At 47.5% G+C, this 19533-nt stretch overlaps 1 protein-coding gene across 4 annotated transcripts; it reads right to left on the reverse strand.

The window, feature by feature from the left end:
• Positions 1-278: 278 nt before the first annotated feature.
• Positions 279-17795, reverse strand: Tnfrsf9 (TNF receptor superfamily member 9). Of its 4 annotated transcripts, XM_048415652.3 has the most exons (9): positions 17638-17795; positions 16181-16305; positions 15510-15614; positions 12479-12616; positions 11838-11907; positions 11395-11525; positions 10410-10547; positions 5399-5528; positions 279-1118 (listed from the first exon to the last, which is right to left on the reverse strand). In XM_048415652.3, the coding sequence occupies exons 2-8, from the start codon at positions 16278-16280 to the stop codon at positions 5434-5436; spliced, it is 777 nt and encodes a 258-aa protein (XP_048271609.1). In that variant the 5' UTR covers positions 16281-16305; positions 17638-17795; the 3' UTR covers positions 279-1118; positions 5399-5433. The 4 variants fall into 4 exon arrangements, with proteins under 4 accessions (XP_048271609.1, XP_048271625.1, XP_048271618.1 ...); XM_048415668.2 differs by lacking the exon at positions 279-1118 and having other exon boundaries at positions 5274-5528; positions 11437-11525; XM_048415661.2 differs by lacking the exon at positions 279-1118 and having other exon boundaries at positions 5274-5528; positions 11398-11525.
• Between the last annotated feature and the right edge of the window lie 1738 nt (positions 17796-19533).

Here is a 19533-nt window from a genome sequence, read left to right on the forward strand (position 1 = left end):
CATTTGTTTTTCTTTAAAGATGATCTTAGGCTTCATGACAGCCTTTTTTGTAATGGCACCGATAATGATCACTGTTCCAACCCCAACACATGCAGAATGCTCTGGGATTCACTGGCCGTGGTCTGTGGTGCCTCCTACCCACAACGGAAACGTGTGAAGCACCCACTTGAGTATCCAGGCATCCCTGAGGTCTAAAGTTTCCATCAGAGTGCATCTTCTGCTAAGAACAAAATCAAAATCTGTTTCCGAAATAATGGGGGCTTGTTTTTAAGCACCTGAAAGCTTAAATGATTTCGTTTATTTGGGCCATTGAAATGTATATTTAGTCTATTAAAGCGAATCATTGGGTTGTCTAAACTACCTTCCAGACGGAACCATTTTCTCCCATCTCCGTTTTCCGTTGCTGTGATCTGCCGAGGGGACAGTGACACACATCCCAAGTTCCTGTGCTTTCCACTTACTCATATGCGATGCCAAAATACACTATGACAAGGGTGTCACCCAGTCTAGAAAGTGAACACTGTCTGCTGTGGGCTGAATCTGGAACGTTCCATACAGGCACATGTTCTGAGCACTTGGTCCACAGCTGGCGGTGCTGTTTCTGTAGATTATGGAACTTTGGGATGTGGGACACAGCTAGGAGATGCAGGCCATTCAGGGTGGGCCTGTGGAGCTTAGACCCATCAACAGGTGAGGAACCGTATAATATACTCCTGCCATGGCCAAAGACGGATCGCTCATGCTGCCATGCCTTCCCGGCCACAATAGAATCCGCAAACCTTCTCTCCCCTCAGTGTCTCTGAGGTGCTCTGTCTCGGGGATGGGAAAGGCAGCTAACACAGCCTCTATTTGATAAGCACAGGCTGTGTGTTTTCTGTGTTCCCAGTTGGGAACAAATGAGAGTCTACCTCAGTTACCCCAGATGCACCACACTGGAGAGGTCACATGTGGACAGTGGAGCACACAGACCAAGACCCCAAGTGCCCAAAGGCAAGAGGTGTCCCTTTAGAATTGGCAGGGTTCCAGGCAGGTGATTTATCTGTTGTCCCAGCTACTCAGAAAGCTAAGGCAGGAGAATCCTTTATCCCGGCAGTTCCAGCCTGGTAAAAACTGACAATCTGTGTAACAAAACAAAGAAATTGGTTAAGAAAAATAAGAACTGCCGAACTGTGGTGGTGCACACCTTTAATCCCAGCACTCAGGAGGCAGAGGCAGGCAGATCTCTGTGAGTTTGAGGCCAGCCAGGTCTACAGAACAAGTTCCGGGACAGCCAGGGCTACACGGATATGTAGCCTATCTCAAACAAACAAACAAACAAACAGAAAAGGAGGCACACACATTGGTAATCCCAGCCCGTGGGAAACTGAGGCAGGATGACCAAGATATCAACATCCTATTTTACTACTTACCAAGTTTAAGGCTAGCCTGGGCTATGTGGTCTCCTATTTCCTAAATGCCCCACCCCCTCAAAAAAGAAAAAGACAAAGATGAAGAAGAAAAAAATTCTCCGCACAAACCAAGAATGGGGAGTGTCCTAGCCTGCTCAAAGAATGTTCCCTTGTCTCTGTCAGAGCAGAAAAGACTATCCCACTGGAACAAGTCCTAGCGCTTCTGGAAAGAGTGAGAAATAATGGCCTAGAAAAGGAAGAAATTGCTGTCATTGTAGACAAATTGGCTGCCAATCAGGAAAGGAATGTTTCCCCTATCAGAAGTGATAAGAAAGGCCAAAGGCCTTCTGAGAGGTTGCTGGGCACTGCCTCCGACAACAAAACACACCATTCAAGAGCAACAGCAAAGCAAAAGTCTTAGAAATTTTTCTAAATTTCCAAGATTCTAAAGGGCCTGGATATGTCTCAGTGGATAACTTTATACTTATTCTACAGGGCATTTGGATCCGGGTGACTCACAACCAGCTGTAACTCTACCCCAGGGAATCTGATGCCCCCTTCAGGCCTCTGAGAGCAACTGCACCCACAGGCACATACCTGCACACAGACATACATAGACACGTACATTTTACACATAGTAAAACAACACAATAAATCTTCATCCTAACAAAACTGAGACCCAAAGTAGAGGACCCTGCTCTCCCTAGGGCATTTGACGGTGTAGTAAGTAAGTTCCAGAATATTGATGTTGCCCACAAAGTGTTTTTTCTTGAAATAACTTGAACTGTGTGAAACAAACCACTCAGCCATTGAGCTGGGGTGTCAGTTCCCTTCTGCCTGGCTGCCTCTAACAGGAAACCACCAGTCAAGAAAACACTTGGCAGACAACCAGACTGCCTCTAAGACAGCCCAGGTGTTCAAATCCTCCCCTCCCACTCTGAGGAACCCTTTACCCCAGCTGTAAGGACCCCTGCAGCTGAGTTCAGACTCACTCTCCAGGTGTGGCTCCAGGCCCTGCATTGGCCTTGGAAGACATACCCTAAGATTAGCCTCTGCAAACTGGAGGCCCAGCTCTCCCAGCAGCTATTTCTCAGCTATTTTCCTGCAGACCTGAGGGAGAACTGTCAACCCTGAGGGCTGTGATTGGTCTTTATGTAAAGCCTCTGATTGGTGGAAGCTTAGCACCTAACTAGCCAGTCGTACATTGTTCTGAAGTGACAAATCCCCCTTTGCCATAGATGTCCAACATTTTAAGTAGAAGCTGCTCCCTCACCCAGGTCCCAGAGACAGCTCACAGAGGACACAGGCATTGCTTATGGTGTTGCCAAAACAACAATCTGAGGAAAGAAAGGTTTGTTTGGGCTCATGATCTCAGGGGGATTTTGGTCTGTCACAGTGGAGAAGGCATGGTACCAGGAGCATATGGTGGCATTCATGGCAGCAGGAGCAGACATGGAAAGAAAGACCCTTCATGCTGAGTGGATCAGGACGCAGAGAAAGCAGGCTGGGACCAAGGGTATGTAGAACTCTCAAGGGGCTGCTCTGAGTCTCCCATCATCCAGGCTCATCTCCTAAAGGTTCCGCAGCCACCAGCTGGGAGCCAAGCGTTCAAACATGACCTCGTAGCAGACACAGAACCACAGCTAGAACGGGCCTGCAATCCCAGTAAGAGTCTGGGGGATGAGGGAGGTGCTTGGCCACCTAAGTGTTTGCTGTTCGAACACAAGAACCCAAATTCAGTGCTCAGAATGCATGTGAAGAAAATCAAGTGTGGTCACGCTTGCTTGCAATTTCAGCCCTGGGAGAAGTGGAACCCGGGAGAAACTTGGGGCTCCTGGACCAGCAGGCCAAGTCCTAGCTCAGTAAGAGATCTGAGGAACAGAAACTTGAGGTTGACCTCCAGCTCATACCACCACACACATTCCAAAGGAAATCTACCTCCACCTTGCTGGACTCCATTGGGATCTGTGGGGGTCGTTTGTTATTTCTGCATAACCTGGCCCATCCTAACTGATCAAGGCACCTGCTCAAAGACCCAGAAATTCTACTTTCAGGCTGTCTCTCTCGTGACTCTCCTCCCCAGGCAACAGTAAAAGAACATGGTAGCCGCACAGCGGCTGAAGAACCCGAAAGTAGCTCTGGAGAGGACAGACTTGTCAATGACGGTGGGCGGTCTCTGCAGAAGGGACGTCCTGGGTGCCACACACAACAGCAGGAGCTATAAATACAATTCTGATGACCACAGCAGCTCACAGCCGCCTCCACACAGCACAATAGGTACCACACCGGGAAGCTCAGAACACTCTGCACCGTTCCAGGGTACCTAACCACAGGAGAGGATTCTTGGAATCAAGAGAAAAATGAGAAAGAGGGAAGAGGCTCAAATTTTGCAAGATCCCCAATTTTTATATTTTTAAGTGGTTTCTAAAAATTGAAAGGCTAATGTGGCTAACACAGATAAGAATAATGGGCTAATATAAGTTGTAAGAGTTAATAAGAAGCCTGAGCTAATGGGCCAATTAGTCTATAGTTAAAAAAATTGAAAGGCTAGCTGGGTATGCTGATGCAGTTTTAGTTCCAGCACTTGGGAGGCAGAGGCAGGTGGATTTCTATGAGCTCCAGGCCAACCTGATCTATATAGTGAGTTCTAGTCCAGCCAGGGCTACACAGTGAGATCTGGTCTCAAAATAAATAAATAAATAAAATGGAAAACAAGTTTTAGCTCTTGTTGTACAGGAGCCATAGAAATGCAAGCAGCAGCCATGTTTGAGCATGGCAATGTATGTGTGCGTGCAGGGGTGGGGGGGGTGAGAGGCCTCGCTCCAGTGAGGTCACAGCTGTGTCCTTCCTAACAGTGCTCTGTGCCTTTCCTTCATGACCTGTTTACTGAGCCTGACACAGAGGGACAGGCAGAAGTGTGGGGAGGGACAAACACAGCAGACGTTTGAACTCCTCCGAAGAAACCCCTCAAACTCTGACAGGCCTTTCCAGACAGGGTCACAGGGCCTCCCCCTCACCAGACAGTAGAGGGAGGTGTCGTAGTAAGTGAGAAGCCAGGGGAATTTGGTGGGGGAAACATACTGCATCTTATAGCATGTGTCATATTTACACATACCACACACACACACACACACACACACACACACAAACTCACACATACACACCTACATTGATTTTTACAATGATTTTAGCTGGACCATTGGTCCATGTGACCCAATTGAAAGTTCCTTTTTCTTTAGATTAAATTATACATATCTATATATCCATATAATCTATATCTAGATATATCTTGGGGTTCTTTAGGGGAGTTAGTTTTTTGTTGTTTGTTTATCTTTCAAGACAAGGCTTCTCTATATAGCCCTGGCTGTCCTAGAACTCACTATGTAAACCAAGCTAGCCTTGAACTCACTTTCCTTGCCTCCCTAGTGCTGGGATTAAAGGTGTGCACCACCATGTCCAGCATTTTATATATATATATATATATATATATATATATATATATATATATGTGTGTGTGTGTGTGTGTGTGTGTGTGTGTGTGTGTGTGTGTGTGTGTGTGTATATATATATATATATATATATATGTATATCTTGTTAAGGAGATCTAGAAATTGTTCTTTAACTTCATTTTCTTCCCACAGTCCTATTAAAAATGTCAAGGGCAGGGAGGGAGATGGCTCAGTGGTTAAGATACTGGTTGCCCTTGCAAAGAACCCAGATTTAGTTCCCAGCACCCACGAGGCGGTTCACAACCATCTTTAGCTCCAATTCCCAAGGATTCAGCAACCTCTCTTCTGGCCTCTGCTGGCATCAGGAATCCACATGGTGTGTGTGTTTGTATGCACACACACATACATGCAGGCAAAACACTCATATACATTAAGCTTAAAGATAAAAATGTTTTAAATGGTAAAAACCAATACATTATCATTAGCAGAGGTTTGGATGGTGTTCACGCCTACGTATTGTCTGGGATGGTGTTTGAGAACAGTCCTTGTGTGGCTCCTTGCCTTCTGAGGATCCCCATGCCTCCTGGGATGTCATTTCATAGCTCGTAGCCTCCTCCTCCTTCTTCTTCCTCTGGAAATCGGCAGCTACAAGCATCTTCCTCTTGAGCTGTTCGAACTGCCATCTTAAATGCTAGGAAACAACAGAAACAATGTAAGACGCTTCCAGTCTGCTGTCTCACCCACAAACCTTCCCAACCCTAAGTTGAGCAATTTACCCACCAACCAGCGAACAGCATATATGAGCTTTCTGGAGATTGATTATTTTATCTTACTGTATTTTGTTTTATTATGTTGTGTTTTGTTTGCAGACAGGGTCTCTCAACTGGGATTCTCTATAGATCAAGCTGGCCTTGGATATGTGGTAATCTCCCTAGATCAGTCTCCCAAGAACTGGTGTTACAGTATGTAATCCCCAGCATATCGGGATTTCCTTCTTTCCATCCTTCCTCTTTGGTTGGAGTCTCCAGCTCTCTCCTGCAGCTCCTTCCTGCATGGTCTGAGAAGCCCCATTTCTGTCTCTCCAAACCCTGCCCATTTAGGAAATCTCTGAACAAAGGAAAGGCACCAAAAAGCCCATGTCCACATTCTTGGCAGCTATGGTAGCTCCTCCCCTGAAGTTGCCAGCAGTCCAAGTCCCCGCCTAAAGTGATCAGCTTTTGACCATACTTGGGCACAAAACTCAACTTGTGGCAGACACTTCATAGCCCCTTGCCTACGAGCTATATAATCTCCCTGCTTTTGTCTGGCGCGTGGCTTCTCTGACTTCCATCTCTGGGACTGGAGAACCCACCCGGCAGTTGCTTTGCTCAAATAAACCTGTTCTACTTTTTCAATTCGACTTGATCTGACTTACTGCATCAGTGGAGAAATATGACTTACTGCATATTATGGGGGCACAGAAAACCTATTCTTTCCTTCCTTCCTTCTTTCTTTCCACCTTTCCTTCATCTTTAAAAACCATTTTCTATATTTTATACACTGGCTCAACAACAACAACCCAAAGCTGGAGCCCAGCTCACAGCAGCATAAAGCATGGCTTACGCTGCAGGCACAACTGTGGATTCAATGCAGCAGCCCCTGCCCAAACTTGCTTTGTAGACCAGACTGGCCTTGAACTCAGAGATCCACCTGCTTCTGCCCCCCCCCCCCGTGCTGAGATTAAAGATGTGCGCCACCACTGCCTGCCTCTGCATCCCCAGTGCTGGGGTTAAAGGTGTGCACCACTACCGGCTATCAGCACCCCTGCTTTACTCTCACACATTATTTCAGACTGACATTTCCTTTCGGTGTGATCCTGTGGCTGTGTCCCAACTCTGTCTGCTCTGTGTAGCAGCAGAGCCGCTCTTACACACAGCTGGGACCCATCTGCCCTCACAGCTGAGCACTCTTCTATTTCTAGTTCCTTTAAACTTAACAGGCAAAGGCCCTGTTCCAAGGCCATGTCTTCTATGTTCTAAATCTTATTTTTAAAGGGAGGCATGGGAGGGGAAGGAAGTTAAGTCAAGACTGAAAAATATTGATGGGATATCTTTTGAAATTGTATCCAAGATTAACCAAAACAGTAGTGATTTGCTTCAGGTAGAAGAGACCATACTTCTCTGTATTTGCTGCTCTGTACCGTCCAAAACTCCATACATACACATAACCTATAAAACAAGCCCAAGATGGCTGGGAGGAGAGAGGAGAGGGCAGGATGGCCGAGAATCCCAGGGCCTAGGATGCAGCGTGGCAGTAAGTGGTGTGGGCTTTCTTTCTGCCTCCTGTTCCCAGAGAGGAGCTGAAAGAGTGGGGAGCCTGGGGATGCCAGCACAGAGATCGGGAAACCCCGCCCACTCCAGCTACCAGACTAGGGACAGACCAGCCTAGCAAGATGAGGAGCTTCTACACAATCAGGGATGGTTACAGTAAAGGCCAGGGCCAGTGCTAGGCCCCACAGGTAAGGGAGCCTGTTACCTTGGCTAGACTGTGTTATACAGAAAAACCAAAAAAAAAAAAAGAGTTAAGAACCAGATGTCTCAGTAGGTAAGAGCACTTGTTGCTCTTGCAAAGGACTCATGTGCAGTTCCAAGCACCCACACAGTGATGCATAACTACCTGTAAGTCCAGTTCCAGGGGATCTGGCCTCCGGGTGTTCCTGCATGCATGTGAGCCACTCACAACTCATGCAAGCAAACACATGTGACATAAATAAAATAAATAGTAAATACATTTTTAAAAAAACAGCCAGGAGTCAAAAATCAGAAATAGATGAGTGACCCCCAGAGAAAGGGAAGAACTGAGAAGGACGAGCAGGGCTGAGTGAGGAGGGTGAGCAGGGCTGGATCTTAGTTGTGAATAGTTTGGGGTCCTTGTGTTTGCTTGTTTGCTGTTGAGTTGTGTAACCTCTGGCCTTGACCTTGAGAGCCTCCTGTTTCTATCTCCCACGCACTGGAGCTCCAGGCAGGCTTTTCAGACCCACTTTTCAAGTCCTGTATTTCAGTTGTGTTGCTTGGTAAACAAATCTACAGACCTGATAAAGTGACGTACAGCTGTGTGAGTTCTGTGCATCGCTGTCCTGGCCTCACTGTGATGTTAGAACCTTGTGAACGGCACGTGGAACTATTCTGCTCCTTGTTTGTGACTGTCTATGTGTAATTATAGAAAAATGAAAAGTTTCTTTTTTAATGGCTACAAGACCCTCATTACTGATCGATACCTTTGAAAACGTGTTCACAGAAACCTTGTTGCCTCTCTAGGAGGAAATACGGTTCTAGGCGGCTTAACGGTCTCCTCCAGAGCCAGAAGCCTGGAATGGGGCGGGAAAGACTGCAGCTGGGGATAGGGTGCCCTTCATTGATAAAGAAAGAACAGTTCCTCCGTGGGAAGACTTCTCAGAGTAAGAACTCCAAACAGTCAATCAAAGTGAAACGGCATCCTAACCTCAGACATCGTCAAGGAAATGTAAATCAAAACCGCAATGAGCCACTCTTCCCCACCCACCAGACAGATAAAAATAGCGCTGCTGCACCCAGCATTCACACGGAAGTGAGGCGAATGGAGCGCTCTCACCCTCACCCCGTTGAAGAGGCGTTCAATGTGGCCCCCACTACTTTTGGAAAACAGTTTGACCTACCTACTTGGACAGGACTTAAGTTACTCATTCCCACGTCTTTCCCCCCCAGGTTAAAAAACAAAAACAAAGCTTGGAAAATGGTTTGGTAGCGAGTGCTCACCCTGAGGTAGCGAGGGCTCACCCTGAGGTAGTGAGTGCTCCCCCCGAGGTAAGTAGTACTCTCCCTGAGGTAGCCAGTGCTCACCCTGAGGTAGCCAGTGCTCACCCTGAGGTAGCCAGTGCTCTCCCTGAGGTAGCCAGTGCTCACCCTGAGGTAGCCAGTGCTCACCCTGAGGTAGCCAGTGCTCACCCTGAGGTAGCCAGTGCTCACCCTGAGGTAGCCAGTGCTCAGCATGAGAGCAAGAAGAGCAGGATTCAGATTCCCAGTACCACATAAAGGCCAGGCAGGGCAATAATCGTTGTGACCCCAGAAGGCAGAGACAGGATCCCTGGGGCAAGCTGGCTGGACACATCCATGATGGACTCTGGGTTCAACTAAGAGGACTGAGTGGAGGGCAGTCCATAAAGATGCCTGCCCCCAGCCTTGATGTCTACACATACATGTGTGCACACGTGAATGTACGCACATGCACACTATACATACAGACACCCACAGAACAGAACCATGCGTTGTTATTTTATAAGAAATGTAGAAGCCTGGATTTTGATCACAGGGGACTGGAACTCGACCTGTGGGTAAATCCCTTCCTTCCTTCCTTCCTTCCTCCCTCCCTCCCTCCCTCCCTTCCTTCCTTCCTTCCATCCTTTCTTTCTAAAGACAAGTTCTCACTATGTAGCCCTGACCGGCCTAGAGTCACTCTGTAGACCAAGCTGGCCTCAGATTTACAGAGATCTGCCTGCCTCTGCCTCCTGAGTGCTGAGATTAAAGGCATGCACCACTACCGCCCGGCCCTTTGAAACTTTTTTATTTCTGAAATAATCTACCTTACACCCACTTCAGCATCATCCAATTCTCCCCACTTCCTCAAGTATGGACCAGAGCTAAGACCAAGGCTATTTACCAACTCGAGAAGCAACACTGGGTGGGGTGATGTGCTTTATGGTGCTATGTATACAAGTCAGAGGTCCACCTTTGCTTGCTTGCTTTTGTGTGGGTCTCTCACTGGCCTAGAGTTTACCAATAGATGAGCCTGGCTTGTTAGCAATTCCCTGGGATCTTCCTGTCTCTGCCCATCTCTGCCCGTCACCGCCTGTCACCGCCTGTCTCCGCCCGTCACTGCCCGTCTCTGCCCGTCATTGCCCGTCTCTGCCCGTCTCTGCCCGTCTCTGCCCGTCTCTGCCCATCACTGCCCGTCTCTGCCCGTCTCTGCCCGTCTCTGCCCGTCACTGCCCGTCTCTGCCCGTCTCTGCCCGTCACTGCCCGTCACTGCCCCTCACTGCCCGTCTCTGCCCGTCTCTGCCCGTCACTGCCCGTCTCTGCCCGTCACTGCCCGTCTCTGCCTGTCACTGCCTGTCCTGCATTGGTATTTTACAAGCACATACACTTGCAAAGCAAACGCTTTACCAACCAAGCTGTCTCCCCAACTTCTGAGGCAATGTTCTTTCCTGATTCCTCTGTGTCGTGGGCATGGGCTGACTGGGTACCCACACTTATATGTGCACAGTTATCCGGGACCATAGCCTATGTGTCTGTTGTCTTCCCTACACTCTGGGTCCTGTTCCATCTCCATCTCTTCCCGAATGAAATGCAGAGCCCAATTCTTGTGGCTAGGGGGCCCTCCCTGTACATTGTGGGGGTGGGGAGGCTACTCCAAGTCACAACTACACATACCTCCCAGCACCAAGTCACAACTACCCCCACTGCCTCCAGACATTGTCAATCCCCTTGTGGGAACAAGCTTGTCCTGACTTTACACCTATGTGATAGCCTCCCCGCCTCCCATGATGTGTTGGCCTTACGTTGCTTGAACAAGTAGGGGAATTTCTTGCTGTTCCATTTGGCCACAATGGGCCCCAGAGTGATGCAGAGTAGAAACAGCAGTATGGCCGATGTCAGCGCCAGCAGCCAGGTAAGGACTTGCAAGGAGTTCCCTCTTTCTGGAGCAAGGAGAGAAACGCCAGAGTGAGGGTAAAGCTGACCTGCTCTCACCCTGCAAACACATGGGCTCCAGTGAGGCAGCACCCTGGGCACCCCAAGCCCATAACCTAACAAGCTTAGATGACTTTACTGTCTTTTGTTTGTTCCTTCTGTTTTGTTCCTGAGACAGAGTCTCATGGATCCCAGGCTAGCCTCGAACTCCATTTGTACCTGAGTGTAACCTGGAACTCCTGATCTTCCTGCCTCCACCACCAGGGTGGGGACTGCAGGCATGCAGCATCATGCCCAAATCCATGCCCAAATCCATGCCATCCTGGGCGTGGAATCCAGGGCCTTTCCAGCATGTAAAACAAGGGCTCTACCAACTGAGTGACGTCCCAAGTTCTAAATCTAAGTGACATTTTAAAATGAGCCCGAATTTAATGATTTTCCCAGCAACTAAGTAGCCTGGACTACTGAGCGTAACATATGAGGCCCTTTAGTTCCCTGGCCTTGGCCTTTGTAAGGCTATGTTATCTGTTTGGGATGAGGGGTCACCATTACTGATGACGACATCATCCAGGAATACAAGGCAAGCCGCGAAGAGGAGAGGACCCCAGAGCTGCCTGCTGTGGGCAGAGCTGGGAGACCCAGCAGCGCTGAGGGTATTCACATATAGTCTGCAGAGACATCATGCATTTGTTTGGATAAGACTTTTCAGAGAGTCTTGCTGTGTAGCCCAGGCTAGACTGGAACTTGCGGTCCTCTCACCACATCCTCTGCAGTGGTATGACTCTGATTATGATTCCTGCTGTGTGCCACCACACCCGACCATTAACTTGTATTTAGCAATAGCAATAAAACAACCACCTGATTTTCTCACCGGGGCAGTCACGGTCGGGGAGGTACCTGGAGAGGAGCTGACCAACGTGGGGCCACAGATCACATCTTTCTCTGTGGTTCCGTTCTCAAGCACAGACTTTCCACCTAGAGAGCAGCTTAGATGGTCAAGAAAAGGAGTCAGATGATTAATTTGGGTCCAGAGGAGCACAGTGAAGCAAGCACCTGTTACTTGTTATCCCTTGACGTAACCACATGATACAGAAGGTGGGCTTGGGCTCCCAAGCAACGGGCAGATGATGTGAGAAACTCCCGCTGACTCTCATACAAGACCCTGTGACTCACAGAGCTCCCCTGTCCCCTAGAGGTGAGTCACTGCAGGTCTGCACGCCAGCCAGCCACTAGGTCCTTTGTTTTTCAGTTTATCTCAGGCTCTTTACATTGGAAGAGACCTGAGAATACATACGTACTTCGTCCACGGTCGGCAGGTGCCTCCCCCATCCTGAGCATTAAATGTCCCGAAGCCACAGTTTTTACAACCTTGAAGGAAAGCTGAGAATCACTAGGAGGCATTTTACCATTTTACAATGTTCCCTTGATGAGCTGATGGCGTGGTGTCATAGGCTAACCTGTGCAAATTGCATCACGATGATTTTAAAACATTTTAATCTATTATCCACATGTATGTGTGCACACATCTGTGTGTGCACATGTGCATGTGAGTGCAGATGCCCACCAAGTCCAGAAGAGGGCGTCAGACCCCCCCCCCAGAACTAGAGTTACAGGCCATTGTGGGCAGCCTGAAATGGGTACTGGGAACTGAACTCAAGTCCTCAGCAAGCACTGTATTTCCCCTTAACTAAGCCATCTCTCCAGCCCCTGCTTAGTGACTCTTGAATTGAAACCCCAAGACTGATCAATTTCAGTCTAATGATATGAGCAATGTTGTCTGTAACCAAAATGTGCAAAAATATATGGCTTAAGCGATTAACAAAATTATTTCCGTTTGTGAAAACACAGACTACATAGTGGAATATCATTACAACACTGTTAGCACCACAAACTGCATCTCTGTCCTTCACAAACCTGGGCGGAGAAAGAGCAAACCTACCCTGCTCCGTCAGCTCTTGGCCTGGCTTGCAGTCCTTTTCACACCAGGCACACTCTGGCCCCAAGCAGTGGTATCCCTTGATGCATTCACACTCTGCATTGCTGGTGCGGGAGCAAGGCTTCTTGAACCTGAAATAACCTACAAAGTCCCGGCTCTGCATTACCCTTGGAAACAAATTTGTATTGCAGTTGAAATGTGTGTGTGTGTGTGTGTGTGTGTGTGTGTGTGGTTCTGTGTTCATGTATATATGTGCATATGCATACATATGTGTATATATGTGTGTGTGTATATATATATCCATTGCTCTGCTTATAATGTTAATGATTATGTTGTGTTCACCTATTTACTGTCTTTGTGAAATAGGGTCTCATTGTATATCCCAGCCTACACTTCAAATAAGAATCTTCCTGCCTCAGTCTCCAGTGCTGGGATTGTGTGCCTCAGTGCCTGGCTTATAATGTTTTATTTTCAATCCCCATTAAGATATTTTTCCACTTTGCTCACTAAAAGATTTCCTTGGGCTGGGGAGGGAGCTCAGTGGTAGCGTGCTTGCCTAACATGCCAAAGTCCTGGGTCCCATCCCCGGCTCCTCATACACTGTATGGTGGCAAAGTCCTGGGTTCCATCCCTGGCACCTCATACACTGTGTGGTGGCACATGCCTGTAATTTCAGCATTTGAGCAAGAAGAAGAGACGTTTAAAGCCAGCCTAAGATATGTAAGACTCTACTTTAGAGAAAAAAAAAATCCAGGCATGGTAGTGCACACCTTTAATCTCAGCACTCCAGAGGTAGAGGCCAGAAGATCTGAGTTCCAGGCCATCTTGGCCTATATATTATGTTCCAGGTCAGCCAGGGCTACATAATGAGACCCAGTCTCAAAACAAAACAAAAACAACAACAAAAACCTTTCGTTTCAAATGAGTATTTCCTCTATTATTTAAAAAACCAGCAAAAATAAATAAATAAATAATGACTTGCTGGTGGTCATGTCAGAGGAACAGCAGCTGGCGATTGACTTCAGGGGATTGACCCACCAGCATGCAAGGCGCTGATGGGTGAATCTCAGACCACCAAGGCCCTGAGAGTGTCAGCCCCAGGATGGCTGTTGTTACTGCTGTATCTTTCCATGTCTGCTGCTGCCATTTTTCTCTGGTATCTAGAGTGGTGTGAATGGGCAGAAATTCCCTGCTGCCTGTAATGTCGTGTGATTATCTCATGGAAATACCCCATTCTCCTAGGCATTTTTACCATGGATTATTATGAAGATGATTTCCTCCTAAGCTGTGCTGTTTAAAGCAATGATTGTACACAATAATAATGTTCGTTTCAATAGGATGTTGATGCCTGGGAGGTCTTCAGTAGATATAGTAAGGGATTGTGATCGAGGTTACCTTAGTGGGACAGCTAAGACAGGCAAATGCGAGACACGGTGTTACTTCTGCCCCTGAGAAAGCAGGGGCTGCAGAAGACAGAAATAAGAACAGGGAAATATCACACAGCTAGTTTCTTCTGAGGCATCACATGGACTTGGCTTATGTCAATGATTAAGAAAAACAGTTGTGTCCCAGGAGCTAAGTCAGCTCACGTTTTTTCCTCTTAATATTGAGAGATGTGGTCACGGGTTGCAGTGTGCACCGTAGCTAGAACACAGCTTTAAATAATGACTTAAGGGTAGGTTAAGATGGCTTTGTAAATAGCTTCAAGGCAAATAAAAAATCTTGGAAAACTATTTTAGAAAGCTTGCTCTTAATAGCTGAGTGAGGGGCACGCTGAGGGCAGAGACCAAGAACAATGTAGCCTGGCTATTGCTGGCTGACCTGCTAGATGGCTTGGTGGGTCAGGCTGATGAGGAGTCCCTTGTGCCCATTTCTGCCCTCAGCTTCCTGATAGAAACACTTGTTGAGTGGGTATGCACCCGGAGGATTTAAAAGAGAGCTGACTGATTCTTTTTCATATATAAAAACTTAGATTTGTGGGGGCTGGAGAGATGGCTCAGAGGTTAAGAGCATTGCCTGCTCTTCCAAAGGTCCTGAGTTTAATTCCCAGCAACCACATGGTGGCTCACAACCATCTGTAATGAGGTCTAGTGCCCTCTTCTGGCCTGCAGGCATACACACAGACAGAATATTGTATACATAATAAATAAATAAATATTTTTTAAAAATACTTAGATGTGTGATTCTCCTAAGATTTCTTATGAGATTACCTTTTGAGATAAATAATAAAATGACTGGTCCTTTGTCTGTAACCAAAAAATGTAGCCTGCCAGTCAGAGAACTGACTGAGAAAGATGTCTTGCTCGCTTACACTCTTAAACTATAACAAGCTGCTTGGACATTAATATATGTGAGTTCTTGGGACAACTTGCTTTTCACCTGTAATGTGTAGAATATTTAATTGTGTAAGGGATGTGGAAAACATGCTGTCTTTCGCTTGTATTCACTGTAATCATTTTCTTAAAATAGTGTGTAACTTCTTTATAATTTTTATACTGCTTGAAAGATTCTGCTGAGGTATATAAGCTGTAGGAAAAAAAATAAAATTAGTTGGAAGGAAGATATCACGAGAGACAGAAGGGATACACCTAGAGAGAGGTAAGAAAAGAAAGAACAGAGAGAGAAGATGATGGGTGTGTATGTGTGTTTTCCCTTTTTCGCCAGCCCCAGAGAAGTTTACTCCCTCAGTTAGAAAAGTCAAGTTGAGTGATTAGTCAGCTGACTTTGTGGGATCCCCCTTCGTTCCTGAACTGCTGGAGGCTGCTCCTCGAGGCAGCGAGGCAGCGACAGTAGCTAGTCCATGAAATACTTTGACTACACCTGCTGTGAACAGAGGAGTCAGCCCCTGTGAGGCTCAAGATTTTAAGTAGAGTTCAGTTAGTAAAGAGGGACCAAAGCTGGTCTCTCCCCAGATTTCCTAAAGATGGAGACGCCTCAGTGGAAAGCCGACCTCCAGTCTTGGAAGGCTGAAGATCACAAGGTCCAGTCCAGCCTGGGCAGCAGAAAGATTCTGTTTCAAAACAGACAGACTCACCTTCACACACTTTGCAGAGGTTGCAGGACGGCCGCCCGCCCGTGCTGGAGTATGTGCTTGGGGGACAGCTGGTACACACAGGATTGTCTTTCTTGCAGAAGGTACCTGGAAGGCAACACAGGTGTCCGTGTCTGACAACACTTGACCATCATTCAAAGCATTATGAGGACATCAGAGCAAATGTTCCATTTATCCTCTAGGCATCTTGGCAATAGGCATGTTTACTGATTGGCGTTTTAAGACTATACATTTGCAGGGTGACCCCTGGCATAACCCAGCAACTAGGAATAACAGTATATAAATGCTGCAACAAAGAAATCAAGAGACAAAAACCCCGAGTCTGTTGATCTCCTCTGAGAGATCAGTGTAACAGGAGGGACCCAGAAGAGCGATGCTGCCACCTACTTGCTCCTGGCTGCAGAGTACATGTACCGTGTGCTGTTCTGAGCCTGTCCCGGGACCCTCCAAGCACCCCTCTAAGACAGCTTCTCTGACTGTACTCAAGTGGCAAGGTTGAGGAGCTGAGACTGAGTGAGCCAGATCCCCAGGGCCTCTTTGTTGTACCCAAAAAGCCTTTTCAAGGGAGTGCGCGGTCTTCCGAACGGAATAACCGGAATAACCGCACTGAGTTTTCAACAGTCAGAAAACGCACCGGTGGATTTGGTACTTACCAGCCTCACACTTGGCACAGGAATCCTGCAGGGCTCTTGTACTTTCAGTGACCACCACCAACAGCACCGTCACCACCATGTTGTAACAGCAGTTCCCCATGACAACCTCTTGCACACATACGACACTAGCAAAGGAGATTCCAAAAGAGTTTTAATCAAACGAGCTGCTCTCTGGCCGGTGGTGTGGCTCACTTGGTAGAGTGCCTACTTAAGAGGCATCAGTACTTCAGAAACCACGGTGGAGGTCCATGCCCGCAACCCCAGTATTCAAGACGCGGAGGCAGGAGGATCGAGAGTTCAAGGTCATTCTCACTGGCAAAGTAAGTTCAAGGCCAGCCTGGACTACAGGAGCCCTGTCTTTAAGAGAGGGGTTAATTCACAAATGTCATTCCGCAAAATATAAGCAGGGTAGGTTGTCCTTCCATAACTATTTGCCTTGCCAGCAGTACTTACACAGTCCTTCAGGGTTTTAAGGAGAATTTTAAGGACTATCAGGGCTGGAGGGATCGTTCAATGCTTGCTTTAGAACACACACTGCACTTGTAGAGGACCCAGGTTTGGTTCCCAACACCCATGTTGGGTAGCTCACAACTGTCTATAACTCCAACTCCTGGGGAGCCTATGCCTCTCGCCATCCACATTCAAGTGTACATACCACATACAAACATACACACAAAATCAAATACAATCAAAATTTTTAAAATTTTTTTTAAAATTTTTTTTTTAAAGCCTAGAATGTTATGAAAACAGCAAATCTACAGAGAGTTCTACAGTGGCCACTGACTTGGTGCACACCCACCAAAGCTCAGGCTGAAATGGGAGCAGGAACATTAGGGACTTTCAGATTCCTGGCATTGGCACCGTGCTGCAACCATGCTGCCGCTGAGGCAAAGTCATGACGGTGATGCCATCCAATGCCCCCTCAGTGAGAGGGGAGCCCGTGGTTATTGCTCTGCCCTCTGTGGCTGGGCATTTAATTGCTCTGACTGTGAAAGACTTTTGCTGAAAGTCACCGTCTGAGAGCTTCTTAAGCACAGACCTGCACTTGCCAATTTTGAAATTTGAAGTTTGTAGAAAAAAAAAAGGTAAAAATGGCAATTAAAAAATTCTGGGGCTAGGGATGAAGCTCAGCTGGTAGAGAGTGCGTCTGGCATACATCCCCTGCTCCATCCTCAGCACTCAATCAGTCAGCAGACACAGTGGTTCATATCTAATCCCAGCACCCAGAAGGTGGAAGCAAGAGAATCAGAAATTCAAAGTCTGAGACTAGACTGAACTAAATGAGATCTGTCTTAAAAAAAAAGAAAAGAAAAAAGGAAAGATGCGTGTTGAATTTCATTTTTTTTGTCTTTATATAAATTACAACGGAAGAAAAGTCTAGAAATCTGCAGTGAGAACACAGTCCATCCTTACTTCTTTAGCCCCCACCCCACACACACAGCCCCAAGTAGACAAACCTTGTGATCTCAGGGCGGCGAAGAACCTTCTGCTCTGTGAGAAGCTCAGCGAGGTTCTGCCGCTCCAGAAGACCACAGGTCAAACCGTGACTCAACTGAGCAAAGCCTCCTGGGAAACCCCCTACGTAGCTCTGCGAGGTGGTTCTTTACCCCCGGCACTCTCAAAATACCCAGAACCCACTTGATAAGGTCGCTCTGAAGGGTTTCTTGGAATCAGCTGTCGACCATTAGGACATTTGCTAAACAACCTATAGGGAAAGGATTTGGTCACTTAACGTGGGGTGAGGTCAAACTAAGTAAACAGTGCTTTTGCCACAAGCCCTCTCCTAAACCACGCAAACAGAGAAGCATGCCCCTTAAACCCAGCACGGAGCTGCGCTGTGGAGTGCACCTGCTCACATCGCTAAGGGATCCAGGATCAGTCTCACCACACCACAGCTGTTATTAGGATGCGCGTATGCAAATGAGAGGATAAACGGGGGGGGGGGAGGGGATCAACGGGATGTATCTACTGTGCCTGTGTGCCTGAGACCAGGGAGGAGGGAAAAATACAGGGCAGGGTAAAGGGAGGGAAGTCAGGCAGGCGTGAGTAGGCGCTAGGTGATGTTCCTGGGCAAAGTGGGGACCTGTGAGAATTTTTAGAGAAATGTTAAATTGAGAGAGAGAGAGAGAGAGAGAGAGAGAGAGAGAGAGAGAAGAAGGAGGAGGAGGAGGAGGAGGAGGAGGAGGAGGAGGAGGAGGAGGAGGAGGAGGAGGAGGAAGAGGAGGAGGAGGAGGAAGAAGAGGATGAGGAAGAGGAAGAGGAGAAGGAGAAGGATGAGGAGGAGGAAAAGGAGGAGGAGGAGAACGAGAAGGAGGAAGAGGAGGACGAGGAGGAGGAAGAGGAGGAGGCGAAGGAAATGGAGAAGGTGGAGGGTGAAGAAAAGCAAAAAGGAGGAGGAAGAGAAAAGGAAGAGGAGGTGGGAAGAAGAAGGGGAGAAAGAAGGAAGAAAAGGAGGGGAGGGAGAAGTGTGGCATGAATAATAAAAGCCAGAGACAGATATTGGGGTTCAAGCTGAAGCTGAATATCAGAAGCGAATAGAGTTCTTACCTCTGCCAAGGCTCAGACAAACAAAGGGGCGATCCTGTCCTCAGGGTGACTGCAGACTGCAATGCTCCCTGTCAACCTCAGACTACAGTGAGCTCCTGTCTCCTCCTGCCTTATATTTCTCTCTCCACCCAGCTATATCACTACTGTTTCCACCTCCCTAGTGCTGGGATTAAAGACCTGTGACTCCAAGTGCTGGGATCACCTTTGTGTGAGTTCTATTTCTCTTTTTAGAGAGATTCGATCTGTAGCCCAGGGTGGCCTTGAGTCCTGGGATTAAAAGTGTGAGCCACCACTCTCTCGCCTCTAGTGGCTTAGCTCTACACTCTGATCTTCAAGCAAGATTTATTTATTAAAACACAATAAAATATCACTCCAGAGGGGGGAGGAAGAAAGAAGGAATGGAGGAAGGAGAAGAGGGAAAAGGAACGGAGGAAGTGGCTGTATGGAAGCTGAGATAAACTTGTTCATCAAAGGTGGGAGAGGGGTTCATAGTGAGAGAGACTGTGTTGTGCCCAGAGTCCGGACCCCTAAAGACCACCAAAAGACCAGATCCGACGTAAAATCAAAGAGTATCTTTAATTACAAGTTCAAACTTGGTTCTCTCTTCTGTCCATAGTAGCAGAGGAGCAGGAGAGACCCTGAGCCACAGTGGGGCAGGGCATTTTGGGGGGATAGAGCAAGGTTGGGGAGGGTGTCTGGGAGTTTGCAAGTTGCATAGTAACAGTCTCAGGATTGGCGCACCTCTGGGCTGGGGGAACCTGTACTGAGCTGATTGTTCAGCTGCAGCTGTGGAAAGGTTGCTATAC

Source organism: Myodes glareolus, chromosome 6 (assembly GCF_982192425.1).
Source record: "Myodes glareolus chromosome 6, mMyoGla1.1, whole genome shotgun sequence".
Taxonomy (NCBI): domain Eukaryota; kingdom Metazoa; phylum Chordata; class Mammalia; order Rodentia; family Cricetidae; genus Myodes; species Myodes glareolus.